This window comes from Ambystoma mexicanum, chromosome 11 (genome assembly GCF_040938575.1).
Source record: "Ambystoma mexicanum isolate Mex_15411 chromosome 11, UKY_AmexF1_1, whole genome shotgun sequence".
Classification (NCBI taxonomy): Eukaryota; Metazoa; Chordata; class Amphibia; order Caudata; family Ambystomatidae; genus Ambystoma; species Ambystoma mexicanum.
This window is the reverse complement of record NC_090934.1, coordinates 1,126,244,989-1,126,271,071: the sequence shown is the minus strand read 5'-3', so window position 1 is coordinate 1,126,271,071 and position 26,083 is coordinate 1,126,244,989. Positions and strand designations below refer to the sequence as shown.

General features: G+C 45.4%; 1 protein-coding gene across 1 annotated transcript in view; it reads right to left on the bottom strand.

The window, feature by feature from the left end:
- CA12 (carbonic anhydrase 12) overlaps positions 1-26,083 on the bottom strand; it is a 1,353,512-nt gene that overhangs the window by 646,800 nt on the left and 680,629 nt on the right. Inside the window, exon 5 of the mRNA XM_069624464.1 lies at positions 4,753-4,848. Within this exon, the coding sequence (XP_069480565.1) occupies positions 4,753-4,848 (96 nt within the window). The remainder of the gene's footprint in view (positions 1-4,752; positions 4,849-26,083) is intronic.

Sequence of the window (26,083 nt, the reverse complement as noted above, 5' to 3'; positions counted from 1 at the left end):
ACTCAATACTTGCATCATAAGGGTGATTGCAGTTATTATTATTTCTTCACGTTACTTCTTTGTTTCAAGTTCTCTAAAATTCATTAGATTCCATTTAGGAATACACAAGTCTTTTATTAAATGACATCAATCATCACACTTTAACAGTCAAATCAAATAAAATCAAAGTAACAGGATGTGATAAATCCGATGGAGTCATGACTGTTTTCCTGGCAGAGACGTCCTCCCATGGGACCAGAGGCCGGCAGTCACTCCACGTTTCAGACTCTGGGTGCGGCTGTATGAGGGAGGATCGCATGGGGGAGACAACCTGTGGGGAGATATCCGGCCTTCATCGGGTGAGCCGTGATAGCCCCTTTCAGGGTGAATCCCCCATTTGCAACAGTCTAATGGCCCATTGTGGTGCCTTCCCTCTTCCACCAATAGAAAGTAGGGGAAAGCTTTGGTCACATCCAAAATGCCAACTCTCAACTAACTGGCCTTGTAAAAGTATGAAAGACTTTTCCCAGCTCCACATACTCTTCTTCCAAACCTAGTTTACCTTTAAGACCTATTGCAAACAATTATACAGTAGTCTTAAAAAGGGACGACTGTTCCCACAATTAACATAACACTGGGACAAGGGAGAGACAAGGAAGAGGCAAGGAGTAATGATGATCACATTGCACTGAAAACTGTCTAGTTCTTCCCCAAATTCTATTGGCCAGAGCCAATATGAAAAGGAGGAAAGACTCCGGAAGCGTGGGAGGCTCCTGGAGGAATCCGGTGCTAAGGAAGGAAGGGCTGAAAACTGCTCTGCCAAAAGAAGAAGGGGGGAACCCTTGCCTCCCAACTGCTTGTGGGGATATGAAAAGCACTGAAGGTATGAAGGAAGCCAGTCCACCCCCTCAAGGAGTAAGAGGAACCCCTGGCCATCAGCAGAGTGGCCCAGCCCACAAGAGAATGCAGTAACCCTCACGGGTGGGGAGACCAGAGAAAGGTTGTTGTCTTACCCGGCTTGGGTAAGACCCATTGAAGTTGATGGTTCAAGTAGCCCGAAGAGCTCAGGAGAAGACCTGACCTTTCCAGTGAAGGTGGACTGAGGCTGGAGGCACAAGCCGGTGCGCACCAGCTGTAGGCATGAGTCGGTGTGTGGAAGCTGGAGGCAAAAGCCGGCGTGGCAAAGTGAGGGAGCTCGCCAGAAGAGAAGGAAAGAAACATGGTGCAAGAAAGGCCATGAGAAGCAGCGCTGTCCTTACCAGAAGCAGAAGAGAAGCCAGTGTGCAGGAGCTGCTGCGCGATAGAAGCTGGAGAAATATCAGAACCACCCAGAGTGGGAAGTAAGGAGCAAAGGTACACAGCGTAAGCACAAGCAGGCCCGAAAATGGTACAGAGTACCGGTGAGTCTGCCAAAACAGAGTGGGCACACTGGAGCATTTTGCTAGCCGCGTCAAAGAGTCTTTGAGAGTTGTAAGAGAATGGAAAGTGAAATAATAAAAAGGTTGTTTCGAAAGGGCAGAGTCACAACCTGAACCCCTACAAGGAATGAATGCACATATGGGGAAAGCTTGTAAGAGCAGTGAAACACGTAGATAAACCCAGCCAAGAAAGGCATCTGCTACTAGGATGTAAAGAGGAACTTTAAGATATGAGAAGTCCTTGCAAGGGAGTACACAAGGCAGTTGTGAATACAAGAGAAGTCCTGGCAGGGGAGTACAATAAGCACATTGAAAACCTACAAGGAATGTGAAGCAGAAATGGTGTTTACAAAAAAGGAACTTATGTGAAAAGAAGCAACTTTTGTTAAAGAAGAACTTACAAGGTGAGCAGTTTTCATCCAACAGGATTGTTGTGGGTCAAGGAAGGCATAAAGAACAGTTAAACTCAGAGACATTTGTGGTACCAGTGAAGAATCCATGGGAAGGGTCTCACCTCTGGAATGAAAGTCTTTTCCATTTTGGAGAACAATTACTTTGGAGCTCTTCTATTTTTATTTGACACCTTTTGCAAACCTCAAGTTAAAGACATTTCCCTTGTCACTTTATTATTTTGGTTGTAGTGTAAGGGTCAGGATAGAATATTTGGACACCAGGACAGCTTTTGATTTACGACATCCTGACAAAGACAGATCCTTAGTTTTAGGTAGGGAAACTCCTCTTTAGAGCAGGGTCAGAGAGGCATTTTCCCAACACATTTAAGTTAAATAAAACTCTTTAACCAAAAACATGACAACTTTGTGTCCGGCTTTCATTTCTGACCCCTCACAATGACAAGTGTATGAAAGGGATTGTCCAAGTAACCAACACCACCAAGTATACTAATAAAAACAGTATGCTATACCCAGGGACGGCTGGAGATTTTCTTAATTGGAGGGGTGTAAACGGTGCTCTCATGAATATGCAGGAGCATAGCAAGAACCCTAAACCAAGCAAGATAGGTTTGGAGGGGGGTGGGGAGAATGTCTCCCAGGAGAACATTTCAGAAATAGTGGTTTAAAATGGTGCATTTTACATGAACTGAACAATTGGGGGGGGGGAAGCCATGCAGTTTGCAATCTGTTTGGTTCGGGGACGTCAGCACCTCTGATACAAGTCACCAACAGTGCAGAAGAGCATTTTCCAATACATCTTTGTGATGCCTTTTTCCACAAGATATGCCAGCATGAAAAACATTTTCATGCTGGCTGTGCCCGTACATGTTCATGCAGGCAGCACCAATGTATGCCAGTTTTGCCATATAAGAACATACACCGGTTGGCTTTGCCAGTAAAAGATGTTGTGCTACAAGAAGAAAACATGTCCTGGCTCTTGCTGCACAAATGCACCCCATCATACAGAACACCACTTGTATGAAGGGCACAAGTCCTAAGTCAAAAGTGGAGGGGGGGTGGAGTCAACTCCTAGCATATGCAATGGCAAATGCACTCACAGGCAGTGAACAGATTTTCAGATGTAATATGCACATTTGATTTATTTTCCAATTGAAGAAAGTGTACAGGACAAACATGTATTTGCCTCTCAGAATAGTAATCATGCACACTCGAAAAACAACCCCAGAGGAGCATTTCCCATCATGTTGCTGGCAAAGTATAAAAGACATGTACCTTTTAAACCTAAAAGGCTGTTTTAAATAATCCCTGCAAAGTAAAAATCAGAGAAGACATTTCAGAAGGCTTTAGCTCAGGGCTTCATGTGGACTTGTGGTTAAGTGTCCCGCCCTGATTCTAATGGGCTGTAGCAGGCCGCAAGCACTGAACCAAAGGGAAGAACCAAAGGGAAGAACCAAAGTACTATTCTCCCAACATTTGAGGGGTTATTCACCCCCCCAAAATGTAGGTTTTGTTGCGCCCCTGCTTTCCAGTGCTCAAACCTTTGTGTGAAAGTCTGAATACTGGGCAGCAGAGCAGCTCTCAGGAACCTAGGAGAGCCGCTCTGCTGCCCAGTTTTAAACTTTGCTTCACGCAAAACAAAAGCCGATCCCATCCTCGTCGCCAATTATGTAGTGGCCTGTCAATGATGACACCAAACCCGATGGTTGCGTTTATGTGCCTTTATTTTACATTAGCACAAACACTGTTATCACATAATAATGATCTTCCAACATACACTACTATATCTATTGATGTAAGTGATAAAGTCCTCTTGTGGTTTCTATGCTCAGGAAGTCTCTATTGTTTAAGCAGGAGGTTGTGTGTGTGGAGAGCTGTGAGGCAGCTTGCTGCTCTGCTGCCTGCCTGCCTGCCTGCTCAGAATGCCGTGAGCAGCACTTCCCCTGGGGACTTCCTCCGGGACCTCTTAAGGTCCTTTACTCTACACCACCTCCACAGCCCGGAACAAAAGCAGAACTTTTGCAGTCCCAAAGAGGGGGTCTGCAGGACTCAGAATCCAGTGTGGGCAACCCCAGCCTTCCTATGAGCTGTGACCTCGGTAGGGTCATCCTACCCAGATTACAGCTCACAGGCAGACTCATGACCGAGACTAGCTTGGCCTAGATAAGGCATGAAAAATGGAATGCCTATTTTGCGTGCCTGTGAGGTTGAGTGTGCCTGATAAAGTAATTAGAAACGGCATTAGTGTAAAGTAAAAACATTCTAAATAAAATAAAAAAAAAAATCAAAATTATATATATCAAAAAGAAATAATTTACTTTGATATCAAATCGATGTAAAATTTGATAGAAACATTTTGATATCAAAAATTGATATCAAAGTCCACATCAAAAAGAAATCAGACCCATATCATAAAGGGGCAAGGATAAGGACAACCAGGGGGCGTTCCCACCTATCAAAACATTTTACATTGGAAAAAAGGGCCCCACCCATAACTACTTACTCCTTACACGCCTGTCTCTTGTGCACTTTTCTACCCTTGGCGTTGTGTGCACGTCCCTGGGAACATCATTTGAAATATGTGAAAGGCATGATTGAACGATTTGTCCTGATAGAACATGGCACCTCAAAATCTGTTCCAAACACTGAAGGTTGGGTCACAATGACCCAGGATATGCGGCAGTTTGATGTAATATAGGAAGGGCTGAGTGAGGAATTTGGGATTTCCTGGTTCCATAACAAAACATAACCCATCGGCCCCCCTTTCATTTCAGATGGACTCTTTAGCTGCATTGTGACAACTCACCTTCTTCCACTCTCGTGAACCTATACAAACCTTTTAAAGACATTCAGCAAAACTTGATATGTACGGTAGCAGTTTAGGAAATCGCAAAAGCAGTTCAACAAGTCAATAAAAAAAAGTTAATTGAACGAATACGACTTACCTCAATAAAAACTGCAAGAACAGCAAGACCATCTGCTTTATCAATGGCAGTTGCTATATCAGGATATTTATCAGAGTTATAATGCACAATATGCATCTAGAAGGAGAAAAAGGATTACGGTTACCGATTATTGGGCACAATAATTGTTCACAGATGTTTTATAAAATGTACTCATATGAATGTTTCGCATTGACAAATTAGGCCATCTAGCATCAATTAGTCTGAACAAGGATGTCAGAATATTTTCACTATCATTGCCGAAGTAAATCTAATGCCATTTATAAACGGTCGTACTATGATGTAAAAATGTTTATCTATGCCAGAGTAGAAAATGAAAACATGCTTACAGAATTTACAAAATTATGCCAAATGAGAAGAGCTGAAAACGTGCATTCAGAACTGAAGTTAAAAACACCTCTTATTGGGTCGTCACACAGCTGCTCCCCGGCATGACATGAAAAGAGAATGGATGGAAAAATACCTGCACATCCTGGCCGTTTTACCATACACAACATTCCAATAAACGAAAAGTATGCAACCATCTACTTTAAGGATGAAACGTAAAGAAAAAATGGCATTGAATTACATAGGAATACATTGGCCTATGTAAAATGAGAACTGATTGCAATCCAGTTTGTATATGGCCTTAAGGGCTGAGTTTAAATGTTTTGGATATATTGTCAAAGAAAAAAGGAAATGGAAACCAACAGTGTCTCGCTTAATAGAACAAATAAATACACTGTGGAAAAATATTCCTTTGTTTGCAAGTGTAAAAAGGGAACTTCAGTTAAGTTGCGTTCTTCGGGTTTCAAAAAATGTATACCGGTCGGATGATTCATGTGAACCCTTTGTAAGAAATAGAATTTAGTTGCCAAAATATGGTTTTGATGGAACATGGGCTTCTCCCAGTCGCCGTTTGATTAATTGGATCCTGGAGGATGGTCCGTCGCAAACAGAACCAAGTGTGAACTCCAAAATCTCCACTGTTAAAATATTAATATCCTAACATTATCCTAGGGTGAAGAGAGGCCAAAGTATATACGCCCAGCAGTTCAGAGTGGGAGATGAGCTGCTGGAAAGAGGAGTTGTACCAAGATTTGAAAAGGAGGACAGGAGCCAGATCAAGAAGAGCACCTGCAGGAGTCATCCCAAGATTTTGGAAATGGGGTGTAAGGTCGCCTCAAGGTTTAGAAGAGGGGTTGCAGTAGTCACCCAGAAATTTGGAGACCATGCACAGCTGTCCCCAAACGGCTGATGAAAGGAGGGAGAGGGACTGAGGAGATAGCAATGTAAACGGAATGCCTGAACTCTATGCAATGCAGAAGCACCCCATTTAGATATAATTAATGTATACAGCACAGGGAGATATATTCTCAGTCTCTTTTTTTTTACCAGATGCAGAATTACATTTCATGGATCCTCGGATTAAAGTATCTACTAAAACTTGGCCAACAAGTGTTTCTCTACCTAGTGCTTCTTCAAGGCCCAACGTTGTTCGTGTATGGAAAAAAAGGACAAAAAAAGGAAACTATTTTTAATATCCAACATCATTTTAAATGTTACAGTATAATTTATTATAGGAACTATTGAATAATTTGCAGCCAATTTCTTTTTTTTTTTTAAATGGTACGTATTTGTTTTGGAATTGGACAGCATTAGCTATGGGTCATTTAGTTGCTAGTTGCACATGAAATATCCCTGCATGTTGCTTCTCATATGTATGAGAAAGTTATTACACAAAATATGTCGATGGTTTTTGTGATGTCGGAAATGCCTTTAGTAGGGACAGGGCCTCCTAGTCCTTGTCCTACCACTTGTGTGCGTTTTCTTTAGGTTTTCTGCCACTGAGGTCCACCTCTGGCTGTGCAGCTTTTCATGTTTTCCTTTTGGTGAACAACACCCATGCGATACCCTGATGGCACCCATGGGTGGGGGACACGATTGTACCCCTTATGTGCGTTTTTGTGCACTTTCTTTTCGGCCCACTGAGCAAGGTATGGGCTGCTGGTAGTTACATTTTGACTTGGCATTTCTCAGTGCATCACGCTCATCTCTTGTGATGTCACCAGCTGCTCTTTCTCTCATTTTCATATTTCTTCAGGGAGCTCCTTCATTAGATTGTCTTCTCTTCAGGAATACATTTGGTCTGTCCTTCTCAATAGGTACCTTTTCTGGAATATTCGCTGCAGAAGGGTCACAACTGCTGGTGTCAAACATGGCGGCACAATTTTAGGCTCCCAGCATATAGGTAGTAGGGGGGGCAGGATTTCCTGCAGAGGCATGTGACTGCTCCTCTACATTAATGTGAAAAACCTGAGGGTATTCTCCCCGGTAGACCTCGAGAATCCCTTATTCAGGTGGCCAGGGAAGAGCAGGCACTCTCAGATCCCAACCCTGGGGGTGGATGAACAAGGGCGGATCACCTGGGTAAGGGAGCCCGTGGCTGTGCTCTGGGGAATGCCCCAGGTGAGACGCAGTATTATACCGGAGAAAAGGAAGAGGAAGACGAGGTCCCTGAGGCTTTTATGGGCTGTATCAACTCGACCTCCCTTATACCTGATAAACTTCCTTCGAGGATCCACCATCCCCATCTCATCTGGTGAATCCATTACACACCCTGCTGCACTCAGAAATCATCTTACTCAGAATCCTTGTTTTCCTCTTCCCTATCTGAATACTCCAAATCATTCTTCTTCCTGTCCCTCTTATTTCCCACACTCCCAACCTGCTCTGGTAAAATACTACAGTTCACACAATCCCCTTGTTTATTTCTGCCCAGTCGAAAGTGACCAACAATTGCAGTTCCCACAAACCCTCATACTCAATTTCGAAAAAACCTCCAAAACCCACCCTTCCGAAATCACCTACCCCCTTAGAACAAAGGCTATAATTTCCTATAACACTGTTTTACCTTATGAAAGACAACAGACTTGCAATAAAACTGTTTACCTGACATGTCCCGACACAAAGGCCAGGCAAGGCAAAGTCAGGCAATTGACTTAAATCACACATCTGAGGACCCTTTCCTCCCCATACAAGGTGAAGCACGACAGCACAAGACAAGCATGGCACAACACAGCTAACCAGGCACGGCAGTTCAAGAGAAGGAGAAAGGCGACGGGAATCGAGAGGGTGGTGAGGAGAGAAGCGACCTTGCCCTTTTCGTCCCATGCCCTCAGAACCTTTGCGGACAAAGACATAAGACTGCGAACAATAGCACAATTGTCTTGCAGCAGATGTCAATGGTACACATGCGAGCCTATGCCGATAAGCAGGAGCGAGGGAGATGCCTGCATCCGTAGTACCGGCCTAGACTCTGAAGGAACGAAAGCCATTCGGTTCATCACAGCCGGTGAGTCGATGGGGAAACCAATAAAAACTTGGCTGTGGTGAATGAGTCTCAAAGTGGCAATTTTGAACCAAATTCAGAAAACTGTAAAAAAAAAAAAGTGTTCTAGGGGTGAACTGGGGGGGGGGGCAGCTGCAGTGAGAGTAGGCACCACATGGGTGCTTACTCAAGACACTGGTCAGTCCCTCACTGAGAGAAACTACAGATACCAGCAGGCCATAGGAGAGCCACCAAGATATGTCAAAATGGTCATACAGGAGGTCAAGCAAAATACCCGTACAATCGAAAGTCTTTCATCTACAGATTGTTGAAAAGCAAATCAGACAAGTATTGAACTGTGCATAAGAAAATTGTCAAAGTAAAGAGGGGTCAGCGCCCAGAAGAAGGGGAGCCAGGGGTGAGCCATTATCACCCTAATCGAGAGCCAGAAGTGAAAGCAAAAGTAAATAGTGAGACGCCAAGAGTGAGCCCGAAGGAGGGATGCCAGTAAAGAGGGGTGAAGTGTAAGAACCCAAGAAATAGTGTGTTGACAAATGTGTAGCCAGAAGAGGGATGTGCACGAGAATTATTTAAAAGGGGAAGTGAATCCCGCATCGAGAGAAAGCAAGGGAAGTGAATCCTGCTTCGAGAGAAAGCAAGGGGAGTGAATCCAGCTTCGAGAGAAAGCAAGGGGAGTGAATCCTGATGGTCATTTGGGGTCTGAGCCCGATTGAGGGAGATTCAGGGGTAAAAGTTATCAAAAAGTGTCTGAGGGGTCAGCACCCAGAAGAGGGGGACCAAGATTGTGCATTTGTTTGTTGGAACTATCAGGCCCTCGAGGGCAAGAGACTTTTTGGAGGAAAGACCTTTAAGCCATCAGAGTACCTGATAGCTGGAGCGGAACTGTCGGCTCGCGCTGGGGAAAGCTCCAATCTGTGCTGTGCTCAGGCGACCCACCTTAGCCCATGCTGAAAATGTGGGGAAGGGAGACCCCTGGCAATCACATCCTGACATATTGTTTGAGAACACTTCTTTCTTTCTTCCGAAAGCTATCCCACACCCTTTTTGTATTAGTTGTAAGGTTTGGCAATAGGTTTCTTACTATAGGCCCTTTTTATTTGAGACAACACTACTAGACCTGCCTTCTTTTTCATTTGATGGTCGACGCCTGCATCCATCTTAGATTTATGTTTAGATTAGGTGTTTTTCCACCCTGCATTCATTGTTCAATAAACACCCTTGAAACTTGATGACTTATGTCTGTCTTACTTGTTCCTCACATAATGTAGCTGGACTTGCATTTTAATGCAGACAGTCTAGCCATTTCTTACTGTGGTAAGACATTTTATATTGGGCAGCTTTGATAATGCATGCATGATCAGTGGTATTATTCTGTCTGTGGCATGACATTTTGTATTGGGCAGCTTTGGTAAAGCAAGCGTAAGTGTTATTATGAGCTCGACTGGCATTTTAGTGCAGCCAGTATGGGCATTTTTTCATACTTTAGCATGCATTTTTAATGGTAAAGCCAATTGGAGTATGTTCTAATGTGGGGATACTGCCATATATTGGCAGAACAAACATGGACATGTTTTCTTCTAGTATCATTACTGGCATTATGCGCAAGGCAAACATGAGTATGTTGTTATATGGGAATACTAGGGTATAATGGATCAGTCAGAATGGAAATGTATGGACACAGCCAGTGTGAACATTTCTTATACTGGCACATTGTGCGAAAAGGCATCATGCAAATGTGTTGGAGAAATGTTACTGTGCACTGTTGGTGACTTGCATCCATTGGATTTTTTCAAAAGTTAACCTACAAAACCAATTGCAAATTATTCTAAAAAGTGTGCTCCAAAATGCACATGTGTCACACCCCCACCCCCCAAACACCCTTGCTAAGCTTGGTCGCTCTGGGAGTTGGGGTCTTGGGTTTACGGACAATGTATCTTCTCAATTGTGGAGGTTGGTGTTCTCAGTTCATATTTGTTAAGAAAACTTGCCTCCCGCTCATTATGGAACAGATGGAAGAAGAAGCATCCAAGATACACCACCTTTACTTCAAGATGGCGTCTGTTGAATGCCATTACAAGTTCTGAGATGCACTCTAGTTCTTTTCAAGATGGCGCCCTGTGAACACCCACTCCCAGGCCCGTAGAATCACTTCTAATAATGCCAGAGAACAAGTGGGTCACTACGTCGCTACTTCTCCTTAGTGTGTTTTGCTCCCTGTATACTTGCCAGCCTTGCACGCTTCTGTGGCGCTCCTCACCATTCTCTCTGCATTCTCAGTGTGCTTTCCGTTTTTCCTCCCTATTCAAATTTCTGCACCATCTCCTCATGGCATTCCTGATTTCTCTTGCGGATCATCTGTTTGGCTCCGCTCCCTGCCTTTTCTTCCCGAACAGCATTCGGCTTGCGTGCAGCAGTTCCTTCTCTCGCACCGCCACTGTGCTTGCCAATCCTCTGTTTGGCTCAGCTCTCTGGCTTTTTCTTTTCTATTTTCCTTTCGGCTTGTGTGCAACCATTCTTCTCGCTCAGTCGCTGTGCTGCCATTCCTTGTTTCTGATTTACATTAGCTCTGCTTAGCTTGTTTATCTAGAGCTTCCCTTATATTGCAGATGTTTTCCTACACTGCCAACTCCTCCCAGTATCTCTTCTCCTTACTTTTCTTGTGCCTTCCTCTTTTGTGTTACCTTTTCAGTCTTCTTTACTTCCCATCAGCTCGAAATGTCCCCCTACCTTTATTGCCAACTGTCCCCTGCATCGACTACTGTTATTTGGAATTCAAAGGTTTGCCTTATTGAGGCATCTACACTACTACCAACAAGCTGCGCAGATCAGGTTTCTTTCCCCAGAGGGTTTCCGAGGGCATTTTCCCACAGGGTACACAGAGTTCTGTTTCTATTCAGGCATCTGGATACCTTTGTGGGCTGCTCCCACAAACTTTGCATCCATCATCATACACGTGAGTGAAGTGCAACCTAAGATTGTTATTGTTCACCTTTGTCATTTTACGTTTTATGAAATGTCCAAAGAGGTTTTAAACAGCTCGTCCACTCCCACCTGGACTTTCGTTAACTCCCGTTACCTGTATTGGGGTCGGGATGCTTCACTGGGTTGGCAGGACTTCGGATGATGGTCAATCGCTTTCTCCCACTCTTTGGAATTTGCTTTGTGTCCTGTATAGCTGGCTGTCGGGAAGCTCACTATGTCTCGACCTTCCTTCCCTGCACAGAATGCCCACCTCTCTGGATACTGTTCAGATTTGGGTAGGTAGCTGTGCAAACAGATAAGGTTAGCGGTTTTGGCGCAGTTGTTGGACTGCCCGGTCCACCACCACAACCCAACCTCCGTCCTTCTATGGGGTGGACTCTTGGCCCACTGGAATTACTCTTTCCCAGAGTCTTACGAACAATGTACTTCTGGTCAACCCGGGTGTTCGGCCACTCCTTGTCTTTTTCGGTTTGTCTCTCACCCAAACGCCACCGGCTTTCAGTTGTACAGCGTTTGGCATTCTGCCTCCATGCAGGATGCCTAATCTCTTTTTCGTTTCTGCTTTCTCAATGTCCAACACCCCGCCAGCCTGCGAGACATCCTTGCGCGTTCTCTGAACCGCACTCTCCACGTGTTTTGCTCGAGCTGCTTGTGCCTGCCTTCGGGTGTTCTCTCGGCTTTGCTCTCTCGGATTCTTGATTTTGCTTGCCACCTCGACTGCTCTCTATGTTTATCTCTCGAGTACTCTCTGGTATCATTCCCGGTACCCTTCCCCCTTGGTGTGTTTGACGCCCTGACATGGTAGGGGTCGCCCTGATGTAACGTCCATTCCATTTACTACAGCTGCTCCGGTGCCTTTCCCACTCACTTGTAGCATTCCTGGGAGCTTCTTCATCTCAGTACTTAAACCATGGAGGTAGGTCAATGTTTCATAACACATGGTTTTAGACCGGAGTTTAAACCCAGAAGGTTCAGTTCCTACCGTCAGCCTACCTGGTTAGGGTTTAAGGAGGTTGTGCCTCCCAATCGCATCCTTATCGGCAGGAGTCCCTCTCCATGGGATCCACCTGCATATTACCACCCATAGTGGGACGATTGGTTAGCAGCCCCACCTCTCTAGCCTCATGGAGAGGGGTTCTTCCCTGGGGAGAAGGGACGCCATCTGAAGAATACTGCAATAAAGATACAGCATTGGTTCAGCTCCCCCCTCCTTCTCCAGAATCTCCGTAGGCTCTTGCATCACAGAGACCAGCAAAGGCCATCCAGAAGCAGACGAGTCTAACCAGTCACAAGTGTTGGGTTACATGCTACCATTACTTCTGAGATCTGTCCTGAGACCCATCTTGTACACGATCCTATGGTCTCTGCTATGCTGGATGTGGGTGGGGGCACCTTACCTCCACTGGAAGAAAGAGACCCACACACACCTGATGGCCACTGGCTGGTTCAGGTGGAGACACTAAAGGAAACTGCAGAGGATTCCACAAGGGTACATTGAGATCTGCATTGTCCTTTACTCCCAATATTCCATCCCTCCTTCACTTGAGCAGATTCCTATTGGTTTTGGGTGTTGTGTGAGGCTATCGGTACCTTTTAGATCTGCATCATGGTTGGATGCCTTTATTTCTCAGGCAAAGGCTCTCCGAGGGGCAAGGATATTTCAGGGGGGCGACATGTGTAACCCCCCCCAAAATGGGAGTTATTTCAACACGTATGAATATTTAAAGGTGTGTATAAGCAAGATTTTTTTTTTAAATAGTTACTCCATAACAGAGCCATTCCAGCAGTTGTCCCTCGCCCTCCGTTTAGGAAGGACGTGCTGTTAGCAGGCCGCTCCCGTGCAAAGGGGTCCCCCGCTGCAGGGCTCTCGTTGCAAGCTGAAAATTGTTTTGTTAATCCTGCAGTCTGTTCCAGTGCACCAACCCCTCTGTATGTTGAACACTGCGCAAATCACCACAGCAGGCGCCACCTGCCACTCCAATCTTCACTCACACGGCCCTGGAAGTTCTTCTCATACTTGCACCCGCTGCTGCACTGGACATCACATGGCACAGGCGGCCTGGACTAAATCTCCACCCAGGCTGCTCTGTACATGCATCCCAGGACAGTGGACTTTGGTCACTGGTGCCCCCGCCAGCTCTCATCCACCTGGCCACGCCTGGCATACACTGCCCGGGATGCAAGTACTTCCTGCCTGCCAGCTACAACTAATCAGGGTGACATCTCAACAGACACCTCTACAGCTTCTGGCTACACTACGACCAAGGATCATAATTTTAAAGGAACAGACGGTTCAGACAGCAAGCAGCCCTGGCAGGCTGTTGTACAGGAAGGCAACTTTTTAACAACTCCTCTTACCTTTTAGTTAAGCACAACTGCACAGACTAGTTTGTGTGCGATCCCTTTTTATATAAAAATACAGCAAAAGCCTACGGTACTCAAGAGAGGCTTTGTTCATATTCAATCTGAGGCAAAGCTGGACAATAAACAGAACAATAAGTAAAACAGCATAACACGTAGTCCGCTTTTATTAAATTGTTCTTCTATTTACATATACTGTCTGTATAGTGTGCTAATATTGGATTTATGGAAGTAGGGACCCTTCCTTGAGCCTAACCTTTACCATACCACTTCGCACATTTGCCTTACTTACCCCCTCACTCCTACCATGGCATAATCTGCATGCAATAGTCGGATATCGCAACCACCAAAATCAAGAAATGTAAGAGTTGGGGCAAGGGTGATTAGAGTAGGTGAGAAAAGCCGGTTTAGTATTTTGCCTTGCCCACATACTCCTGTTTTTAGCAGAGCTTGCAGGAGGCCATCACCTCTGCTACACAAAGCACAGATGTAAGTTCTGTATGTCTATGTGTACTTAGGCTATAGTGACATCAAGAAGCAACAAGGTGTTTCTCCATGAATACAGAAAACAAAACATTAGGTAGAGTCATATCAATTGCACTTCTTAATGGCTCAGATAAAGCAGCCCTTCTTCTAATGGCACCACTGGTCCTATGGTCCCTTTTGTATTATTTCTGTAATATTATTTAGCACATTTCAAAGTATTTCCAATTTGCCAGATAATGGATGTTTAAGTATGCCGGGGTAAAGATAATTAACCGAATTGGAAATGACGTCAAGTGCAGATGCAAGGAATGGAGTGCATGTTACCTGAAATCACATTCAGCAACTGTCACAAAGATGGAGGACCACAACAATTGGAGGCTGGTATTTCGAGTTTTTTGTACACTCGGGTGATGGTTGTATGCTTCCAGGAAAACAGAGTCCTTCTGTCCAAAACCAATATAAGGAGCTCCTGCACATCCCATCATTGAATTATTATAATTGTGATGCAATCCTAAAAATGGAAAGCTAAAATCCCAGTTTAACAGGGATACTATTTCTATATTCCACGATTTTTCAACAAAAGTCCAGGATTCCTGGAAGAAGTTTGCCAGTGTCACGCAGGTGCTGAGAGCCAGAAACATCAAATACTGAATGAGGTTTTCAGCAAAAGTACGGGTGATGTACGAGGGGAAAATACTCTCTTTTAATACACCAGAAATTGCTAGTGATTTTATTGCACCATTGAGGACCACATCCCCAAAAGGTACATTCATCAGACACGCCTCCAGCAGTGATCATTCTTAACCACCAGAAACTTGACTTCATTGTCATTGAGCCTGTCTGCTAGGTCAATTGGAATTTAATGAGGTGGAGAACTATATAATTATAAATTGCAGGATCTTAACCAAGTTAAATGAATACAGGTGTTGGCTGGGCTGACAGGACCCCCAGTGTGATCCACTATAGGTTGGGTAATTAAGTATAAGAGGGGGGGTTAAACACTGACCAATTTGGGTTGTTGGTGGAGGTGGAGGTGGGACATGGATTTACAGTTTCATCAGGTCAAATGTTTTCTCTGGAGCAAATAGGTATGTACAAACAAGGGGCGTCCTGGGAGTGCCTCTCTGCTGGCCTATATACTGGGTTAGAGTCTCAACCAGAGTCTTCAGCTCACCATCCTTTCACAGAAGAGAAATGTCCACTAAATATCAGTCTTTGTCCTGTCCAAGGGCAGTCCAGCACCGAAATGCAGGAAATCACCTCTTTTGCTTAGTCACCCCGAGTGGGACGGGTATGCCCAGATGTGGGTCCTGTGCCTGCTGGGCCTAGAGACCCAGGCTACTCCTCAATGAGGGGGCCCAACCAGGTTTAAACATGTCTGGGGATGCTAGTGGTCTCGTGCAGAAGGGATAAGGCCAAGCAGTTCGGACTGGACTGACCCTTTTGGGGTGGGACCAAGCCTGATTTGCATAGAGTCTTTCCCCTTTTGTAATGGCTTGGCAGGAGAAGAACGATGGCCTGGAAGGTTTTCACGAGCAATGCCAGAGGTTAAGATTCATTCCAAACCTTCCGGCCATCACCTCTTTTGATTTGTAAACAGTTGTGTCAGATCAGGAAACCATAGATAAGAATGACAATATTTGAACGTGGGCATTGGGCCATAATATTGCATAACTACGTGAAATCTGGTTGGATTATAGATTCTGACAAAGCGGGTTCATATTCTTCTTAAATCAATCACGTGGAAAATTAGAAGTATCCACCAGCATGTCAAAGCTGGAACAATGCAGTTATATCGTGAGAGGCATTTTAAGGTCACCTTTTTCTAGGAAACATATCTGGCCTCTGGGCCCAAGACTGGTGAGATTTGCACACAGAAAAATGGATGCCATCGCGATTCTTTTGTATTCTTTATTTTTGGTCTGCACAATAACAATTCAACTGTTCCACAGTCCAGCCATTCGCTGGTTTACACCCAATATGCACAGGTATTTTCATTTTAAACCTTTAACATTTAAAACTTGACACCCTACCCTTTAGTTCTCCTTTGCCTTCCCCAGTCCCCCAGAGCACGGAGGACGTGAAAGGCCGTCAAACACAAACTTATCTGAGTGACTCAGGGATCCAAGCCGAAGGGTCTCGGAAAGAACCATGCACATAACCGGGAGCATTCGACTGCTTTCCTCATGGTCTGGCACCCACAACGGGTTCCTGTCACCTTGCTTCAGCTACCCCATCATCTTCAATATATGACTGGGGTAGCAAGCCATGCTTCCTTAAAAATTGTGCCCATTCCATTTCCCTGGAGGGCGGTACATTGTAGATGGCTCCCGTAATATTCTTCATCTCATAGATCTCCCTTGCCTTAAGGACCCACATTCTTTCACTTGGGAGCTCCGGGCCCTTCCACTTTATCACCAAACAGACTCTCGCTGCAAGAGGTAGAAAATGTGGCATGTGGGAATGGTGCTCCCATCCATTATCACCCTCTTGCACTCCAAACAACACTAGCAGAAAATTACCGGCCATCTATCCCATTGAGGTCTTTCCCCCATCCCAACACCTCTTTCCAATACCTCTGCACTCTCTAGCACGTCCACCACATGACCAGTAAATCGGTTCTTTGCCCACAACCCCTCCAGCAAGACGGGTCCACCCCTCCAAACATCTTAACAAGCGATCTGGAGCGTATTGCCTTCTAAATAGAGTTTGAAGCCATGTACTTTATATTGACAGACTATGGGCGTTCTGTGCGCATTTTTACATAAAAGGTCCCAAATGATGATCTTCCATCTCTTTCTCCATATCCCTTTCACATATTCGGGTCCTCCCATTCCTCCCCCTTCATTACCAGCCGCACTCTATAAATGCTTGAGATCAGCCCCGTAGTGGATACATCACTGCTCAGGATTGTCTCAAACACCGTCGGGTCTCTTTGCACTACCACTTCCCATTTGTCCGACATGAGGACTTTAGCTGCAGGTAATGGAAAACCAATAGCGTCTCCAAGTGCAGCCTGTCTGTCACACAAGTCTGCTAGTGGAATAAAGGACTAACTACCTGCCCCGCCCAACAGAGCTTCAAACCAGAGGTGGAATCGGAGCGGTTCTAAAATATCATCCCTGACAGGGGGTGTATAGATGTGGCACAGGGGGTATGGCCATGTGGTTAAACCGTTCTCTGATTTTGCACCCAAAATAGTCTCTGCAGCAGTCCCAGAAGCCTATAATGCAACACCTTGCAGGGTATAGCTGATTTTGGAGCCCATAGCCACTCGCCAATGGTCACTGATCTCAAGTGATTTTCGATCCCTACCCATACTTTGTCCTTTATACCATCGTAGATGTGGCATGCATCAAGACCCTAAATTGTGCTGCTCTATTGTAATATTATGTATCCGGGAGGCCAAACCCCGCCCTCACTCCTTGGGCTGAATGAAAATTGTGTAGGCGGCACGTGACTTCTGCCACTACCACACAAATCAGAAAACCCTACTTTTGAGCTCTGAGAAATGTCACCTTGGCATTTCTATTGGCAACATCTGGTAAAAATAAAGCAGGTTCGGGAATAACGCCATATTTACTGCATTAATACGACCCAGCCATGACATCGTCATCCCCTACCATTAATCCAAATGTCTAAAAGGTTGTGCAGGAGGGGCGGGACGGTGTCCCAGGACACCTTCACCCCCAGGTAAGCAATTGCCCGCCTGTCTCTTGCCTCCACAGGGTGAGACATGGCTTCCGAGACCTCCCTGACCTCAGCTATTCTGAAACTCCTGGAATGAGGCAACCACCACTGTGCCCCCTTCCACATAAGGCAGGGTTTCCCCTCACTGCCAGCGAGTTCTAAAAGCCAGACCCAATGCTGCGTCACTTGCGCCAGTTCTTGATGGCAATCCTAATCCTTAGAATTTCCAGGTCCCTTGTACTTGTTGGCCACCTGCCCAGGGCACCTCTTATGGTGTGCAGGCACGTCTTCACAAGACATTTACATAACCACACTGCTGCCTCCCTGGAATCCGGCGTGCCAAGGGGGGAAATCCCTCAATCGCACATGTCCCCAAGCGCACACCTCTTGGGGGCGTCTGTTGCGCTGGTCCTGTGCATACTGCCCTGGCCTCGCCGCTCCTGCTCTTGGTGCTGTGCCACTGCAGCCATGGGGCCTCTGCCACCCTGTCGCCGCCACCACCACAAGCTGAGGCTGCCTCTGGCCACCTCACATGGCCTCTCCAGCCTAATGTCTACTGATGAAGCTCTAGGTGTCTCCCTCCACCACCACACTGCCGTCAGGGCCTCTGCGCCTTGTCGCCAGACAGTCTTCCAAGGCTGGTAGCTGCCTCTAGGGGACCCCACACCAGCGCTGGCCTCCTTACTTCAACTGGCGGCCTCTCTGCTGTGTCTCACCAGCATTGACCTTCAGCAGGCCAACGCTCCACTGTTGGTGCTGTCACTTTCCCGGTGGGGCCGGCAGGGCCCACCTGGTTCAGCCCACTGCCTGTGCGGCCAAGTGCGGCTCACTGGGCTACACACCGTTTTAGGGCTCAGGATGCAGGGAGACCCATATACTGCCCTCAGTAGCACTCGGCTTCTCCAACAGGGTTGTCCTGCACTGCTTCTTTTTGCTGCTCTTGGCAAACACTGCTCGCCTCCACTGCAGAACCAGCTCAGCCTGGGCAGGTTCAGCAGGCAGACCACCACTTCCGAGAGCAGTGCTAGATGGCCCCAGTCGGTTGCGCTGTCTAGCCGGACATGTGGAACAGTCTCTTCTTGCTGCCTGGCCCTGCTGGCATGTTGCCACTCCTCCACCAGCCACACCAGCACAACGTTGGAGCGGGGTAGGCCGCAAATTCACCTCTGTCCCGTTTCGGAGAATGACAAGGACCCAGGTCAACAGCCTCTGGCCCAAAAATCAGGGACACCTAGGCTAGCTACAGGTCACGTCTATCACCCTCTACAGACCCTGCAAACGTCTCGTCATCTCGCTACTTCCAGCGGGGCTGTCGCCGACATTCAGGCAGCCATTGTGATCTGCGCTATCATTATTTTTGACCCTATACCACTCACACTCGTGACATAGCAATCCCGATTCATTAAGCTCTCAATTTGTGGGTGTCCGATTGTGCGCAAGATCGGGAACTTTGCGCCCTTCTGGTTGCAGGGGAAATAAATGAATGCAGAATTACGTTAAAGGTTATGCACCCAATATAAATATACCGGAATACTATGAATGAATCGATTGTCATCTACTGAACACACTGATAAAGGTGATTTTAATACAGTGCTTGAAGTAAACCTAGACAGATGCACCCTTGCAAAATGGGCCATAACCAAAACAGCAATCAAAATCAAGCAGGTGAGCCCAATATGACTTAACTGCTGTGTGGAGAAGTCTTACCCAGGACTTTACTTTCCACTCCTCTGTCCATAACGCAGCCTCTCGTATAGATTATTTTTATATCAAAGAGGGAGGCAAGATGGAGTGAGGAACTCAAATACATGCTAAAACAATCACGTACAAGTCGCCAGTGGTGATTCAACTTCGTACCCCTTCAGGACTGTAACTAGGGGCTGGATATTTCAGACTGATGCTTTGATTAAAAAAACGTAAATCAAAACTTGCAAACAGATTGAACATTCTTCGAAATTAACACTGGATCGGTAAATTCTCAATCTACACTATGGGAGACATTCAAATGTAATATACGGGGAGTTGCATTTCAAAGTAATGCAGGGTCTTACACACTATCCAGGCTAATCTAGACAGCTATGAAAAGGAGATAAGTGAATTAGAAAAAAGATATTTTCCAAGCAGCTACACTAAGATTCTGGCTTTAATGCACAAGTCCTTACAAGAATTTCGAGATACTGCCAAAGGGAAACAAAATACCTAAACCAAGGAGGCAATGCGAGACAATTTGGTGTAGGGCAGAAAACTGGCAAAATGTTGGCATTGCTCCTGATATCCTAGAGATCACCAACCCCCAATCCAACCATCAGGGATGATAAAGGGAATATGTGTTATATAAACTCAGTGAATTTGTGAAATTGTATTCCCAGTTATATACCTCGACAATAAAAAAATTCAAAAATAATATTGAAAATTCCTGCACCAGATAGGTTTGTATTGGATGGAGAGTTCGGAAAGGGAAACCCTTAATGAATACATATGTTCCAAAGGAATAAGCAGAGCCATAAAAGATTTTCCTTTAGCAAGTCACCCGGATGTGACTGCTTAACTGCTGAATTTTTTGAAGCATATGTTGAGGTTCCAGGGCCACACTTACAAAGTGTATATAATGAAGCTATCCAAATAGGCACACTCCCAAATACTATGCGTGAAATGATCATTATCCTGCTGTTAAAACCCAATAAGGACCTTACTGCCTAATCCACCTATAGACCAATTTCACTTATTAACCTACATAATATGATAGCGAAGATACTAGCAAAAAGCCTCCTTACCCCTTATGCGTTTGTTGGCAGGTCAGTTCGGTTTCATACCCGGATAATCAACAGCGTACTACCCAAGATGACTATTTGGCAATCTGCAGGTTATTCAGTATCAACTCTAGGGGTTGGCAGCTCTGTTGGACCCCGAAAAGGCATTGGAGTCCATTGAGTGGCAGTTTTTCTTAACAGGATGGGAGTGGGATCCACTTTTATTTTAATAGTCAAAATATTATATAATCTGCATGTTGCCAAGGATTTGTGTGAAGTGACAATTATTGTCAAGATTCTTGCTGAGCCGGGGTACTGTATTTCCCCTCTCCACACTGCTATTTGCTATAGCTATTGAACCTCTGGCAACACCGATACGAGAAAAGCACTTTCACAGAGGGTTTACATTTTACACTTATGTTTATAAGGCGAACTGGGTCTAACGATTACTTGCACTGCCCATTTTCCTCCCCATCTGGGTGGTCTGCATATTTCATGCTTCTAACTCTTTAGACCCTTTGGTAATTGTATATATATTGTATTTGATTGTGATGTGTTGGTTTGAGTTTTATCGTGATTCTTTACTATGGTCAATATTACAAAGGCCTTGTAATACATGTGTCTATATTTTTAATATAACACCTGTTTGGAGTAATTTGTAAGTGCCCTTACTCTGTGTGCTCATTGCAGGCTTTCAGTCACCCTCACCCCGCTGGAGACCTAGTCTTGACTGCTGCGATCGCTACCTTGATTGGTCTGGCTTGTCCAGAGGTTACCCTGTTCCAAGAAACTAGGCTGGCCTTCTGAACCTCTGCCCCTCCAGGATAGAGTTCAGAAATCCATCTTAACAGCGTGCACATGTTAAGCCTGGGGGTTTTAATGTGCAAAATACAGCTCACATGTCTATATTCGCCATTGCTCCTGGCAACAAATGTCTAGGGGATTAGAATAACCGCAGAGAAATTGTGTATACACACCATAAATAAATTGTATGTCATAAGCATAGCGGTGATCATTGCAAATTTAAAACTGACGAATTGCAAAGGCGATTCCTGTCCCGCATTGGTGATTAAGGAGTGTGCCCCTCTACTGCTAAGCACTCTCTGCAAGTTTGTGAATGCATCATTTGCGGAGAATCATGTCTCCACAGAATTTAAGGATCCCTGTAGCAGTCTTTTACTACAAAAAAAACAGGTTTGTGTCCAGCTACTCCTACAAACTATAGGCCAATAACTAAGACACTGTTTCTTTTGAAGATTTTGGACTGGGTGGCGTACCTACAGCCATCAGTATTCCTGAACAACCATGATATTCTGAATCAATGGCAATCAGGTTTTCAGGCAGGGTCGTGGTACTAAAATGGCCCTGCTGGACCTTAAATCCAGATCACTTCATTATATGGACAAAGGACAGACAGTAATGCTGATGTTGCTGGATCTATATACCGCTTTTGACCTGGTGGACCATGGGAAGCTGGTCACCAGGTTAAGGGAGGTAGCTTTTTCTCTCAGACAATGCTGCACAGTGATTTTATCTTTTCTGAGCAACCGGTCGTGTGGAGCAGGGCCGGACTGGGAACCAAAAGTGGCCCTGGAAAATGTTTCCAAAGTGGCCCATATTTCGTTGAACAAGCGAGCACAGCGCATGAGCCCAACCCTTCTATGAGGGAATTGGGAGTATTCCCGAAGAAAATGTTGAGTACAATTAGTCTAAATGAGTGGTTTTAAATCATGTTTTAAACATGTAAGGATTAAAAAGTGATGTTTTAAATAAGTTCATGATCTCTCAAAGTAGATCTTCAATGATAGAGGGGCCGGGATGTTACACATTTTGCAGATTACAAAAGTGAATTCATCCAGTTTAAAGGTGCCAGACAACATGCATCCCCAATCCATTTCATCCTATTCCTGTGTTGGGAAGGGCACACAGATAAAAGGCATTCTTAAACAAGCATTGGCAATGATAATAGTTTTGGCTTTTGTGTAGGTATGGGAAAGGCATTTGCCAGGCACTGCCATAGTGGTATTGACTGGATTGTAGCAGCTGCAAAGTGGTGAGAGTAGCTGGGCATATAATAGCAATGCCTTTAAATGCTACACAAGTTTAAACTGTTGGCTTTGCCAATGCTTGATTTTAACATGACTTAATTGAAGGACAGGCGTAGGGCTTATAAATCGAGTGGCTGAAAGCAGACCTGGTTGACATTTCTATTACACCAGTAGCACTTTTATAGTTCCAATTAAGTCATTAACTCTCAGAAGACTGATCTGAGAAAACACTGGCAGGCACTTTGAACACAACGTTTGATGGGAAGGCTTGAAAAAGCTAGCTCAAAAAGATCTCAGGAGGACGGGTTTTGGATGGAGATGGGCAGAAAGTGGATGGAAATGGCCATAGGGATTAGCATGGGCAGTCAATGGGTCAGTAAATAACCTGAGCTGAACACAAACAACCCTCACTCCTACTTACCTGCCCCTCTGAGCAGAACGCAAACAACCCTCACTCCTACTTACCTGCCCCTCTGAGCAGAACACAAACAACCATCACTCCTACTTACCTGCCCTTCTGAGCAGAACACAAACAACCCTCACTCCTACTTACCTACCCTTCTGAGCAGAACACAAACTACCCTCACTCCTACGTACCTGCCCTTCTGAGCTGAACACAAACAACCCTCCCTCCTACTTACCCACTCTTCTAGGTCCCTTGGCACAGTCAGCAGCTGGGGAGTATCCAGCATTGCAAGAGTTGGGGGGAGGGGGCGAACCACGAAAAAAGTCCTGTTATGCCCCCAACCCCAAAATGCAGAGCGCACGTTTCCATACGGTATCATTCAACTTTTTGGTAACATTAGTGGGAGGTGGCATTTTAACGCAGCAAATAAAATAAAACTGCAAATCATTACAGATGCAGGAAACTCATCTATTAGTGGTCTGTCCAGGCGCGCTGGGGAAAAATACATGCAAACCTCCTAATTTGTATCATCCGTCTTTGATACTTGGAGTCACCATGGGAGTGACTTTAGAATAAGCTGCCGAAACTAATTCAAGTGGCAAATAACGTTGTGGTGCAAAATACCTAAATTGCACTATTATATGTGCAGCAACTCTAGTGTCATTCAGCTTTTTTTGTAATACTATAATATATTAACAAACTATGAAGTGAATCACTTATGGAGCTGCAGATAAGACGCAGTGCGATTAAATGATCTGCCCAGGATCACACACTTTGGTTAAAAGGTGAAACCGGGATGTGGACAGTTTAAGCAACTGAGCACATCTTCCCAGCTTTAGATGATATAGATATTTATTAAGGTTTTGCTTTGCATTACATGTGCTTAAATACTACTTTATTTATAGCATAGCCTTGGAAGCAAAGCACATTACATAAGAAACTAGACTTTCATAGTAAACTAACTATGCACTATTTACATTGTCATAGAAATAGGTTAAGCAATAAGAGTATGACTTTAATTGTATCCTCCCCATCCTGCATGCAAAGTCACAATAGCATCATGTAGATTAATAACCCCCCCGCCCCCTCACCCCTTGGGTTTTAAAGTCGCAGTCATTAGTTCATGACGCCTGCAGCATTATTCAGCCTCACACTTCTAATCCCTACCTCCCATGCACATTTCTAAAGGGAGAAAAGTCCCTGCTAATGGCTCTGGTGGTGGTTAGCAGGTGCCCCTCTCCAACTCACCTCCACTTAGGAATATGTCCCCCCCCACCCCCCCAACCCACAGCCGCGTCGTCTCGAGGTCCTTATTAACATGTTTGTTCATTTATGGGGAACAAACCCAGCTTATGTTAGTTCTACGTGCACAAATACACACCTGTGTTGCAGTTGCTTTGCCGACCGTGCAATACTTCAAACATATATTGTATCACATGCGCTGGTTTTGTGGTGGTATTTTTAATTCAAGGCGACACAAAAGCGCCTCCTCACAGAACACACAAACTCCCTGGTCATTAATGGCGAGCCCACGGAGGGATCAAATGTGCAGGCGTTCTGGGTCCGAACATGTGAAGTAGGCGCAGGTCACTCGGTTATAGCTCCCAGACGCCCGCCTCTGTCAGTCTTCTCGCAGATGAGTGGGGCTGTGCAGGTAGCAGAGCCCTGCACTTCCAGGGCCGCCTCATTCTGGCCAGGGGTGCAGCAGGAAGGATGGCCCCCTGTGCAGGTCCCCCAGCCACACAATCTCAGCTGACAGGGCTGGGGAAAAACGTTCTAAAAGCACCTTCCCCCAAAAGTAAGGCATTGCCCGAAACACCTGTAAAATGCAGCATACTCACTGGATCCGGGGACCCGCATCAGCGCTACAGGGCTTCAGGCAGCTGTGCTGGGGGTCGCCGTGACATCAGCGAGGGACCCTGCACTTCCCCCCTCTTCACCCCCTTTCCCGTGGGCCCGAGCACTCACTCCAGGCTGTGCTCTCTCACTTTTTCGCCTCTCTCACCACCCCACCGACCCTTCACTCTGTGCCCACCCACACCCCACTCTGCATCCCCTCTCGCCCTTTCTGTGCCCACTCCCGCAATCCTCACTGCCTCTCCCCCTCACCTCTCGAGGGCTCCAGAATCCCTCCTTCCTCCTCCCTGTACCCGGAAGCTGGATCTCTCTCCTAGAGCAGGTCATTAGCTTAAACCAACAGCCCCAGCCAATGGGACAGGGGCTGGGGGAGGACTGCCAGACATTGCAGGGCTGAGTCCCCCCCCCCCAACCCCCTCACCCTGGCTGGTGAGCGCAGTGCCTGCATGGATGGATCATGTCATGAATTGATTATGTATCCTTCCCCCAAGAAAAGAGGCCCTATGTCTGCGAGGCCTACCGGGGAAAGTCTGGTGTCCCGGTGGGCCAGTCCAGGCCTGGTGTGGAGTAATTTGGCTGAAGCCCACTCAGCACTCCTGAATTTTGGCATGCCCCAGGGAGCATGTCCATCTTCCCTCGATATAAGATCTTTTGACACTCAATATGTCATCCCACTCTCAGGACTGCATAAGGAAGATAAAAAACAAATAAGATGAAATAATCCAATTATGGATAATGGAAAATGAATTGGCACTAAAGAAAGAGAAAACAGTTAATGGTGATAGGTACCACCAATAAAATAAGGAAACTGGGTCCAGAGTATGGACATTTCCTTATATCAGGCTGCAATCTTGAAACCAAGAAATATGTGAAAACCTTGGGTATCATTTTAGATCAAAATCTGGATACGAGGGTGCAAATAAATTCAGGCCCTGATCTATAAAGTAAAGTTTCTCTGGGCCCCCTCAGGACAGTTTCCAAAAGTATTAGAAGGAGCCCCCTTTTGTCTCATGTTAAATTGTGACAAGGGGATATGTCCCCCATTTCCAGTCTTAGTTCTGCACCCTTTTGATGTGCTTCGATATAAACTCAATATAAATTTGATAAAAATTATATAAAAATGTTTTGATATCGATTTTATATCGAATGTATATTTTTATAGGAAGCGTTTTCTAATTCATATTAGTTTTGATATAAGTGAATATACATTTTATATAAAATTGACATAAATGTAGGAGCAGCGTTCGACGGCGTTACTCGGTCGAGCGCCGACATGCATAACCACAGAGCATTCGAAGTAAACTATACATTTTCAAACACGTCATTAAAAGTACACAGCTTTTTAGTTAAAAATGCACAGCCTGTCACAGAGAGGGCCTGTTTCATGGCATGAGTCAGAAAG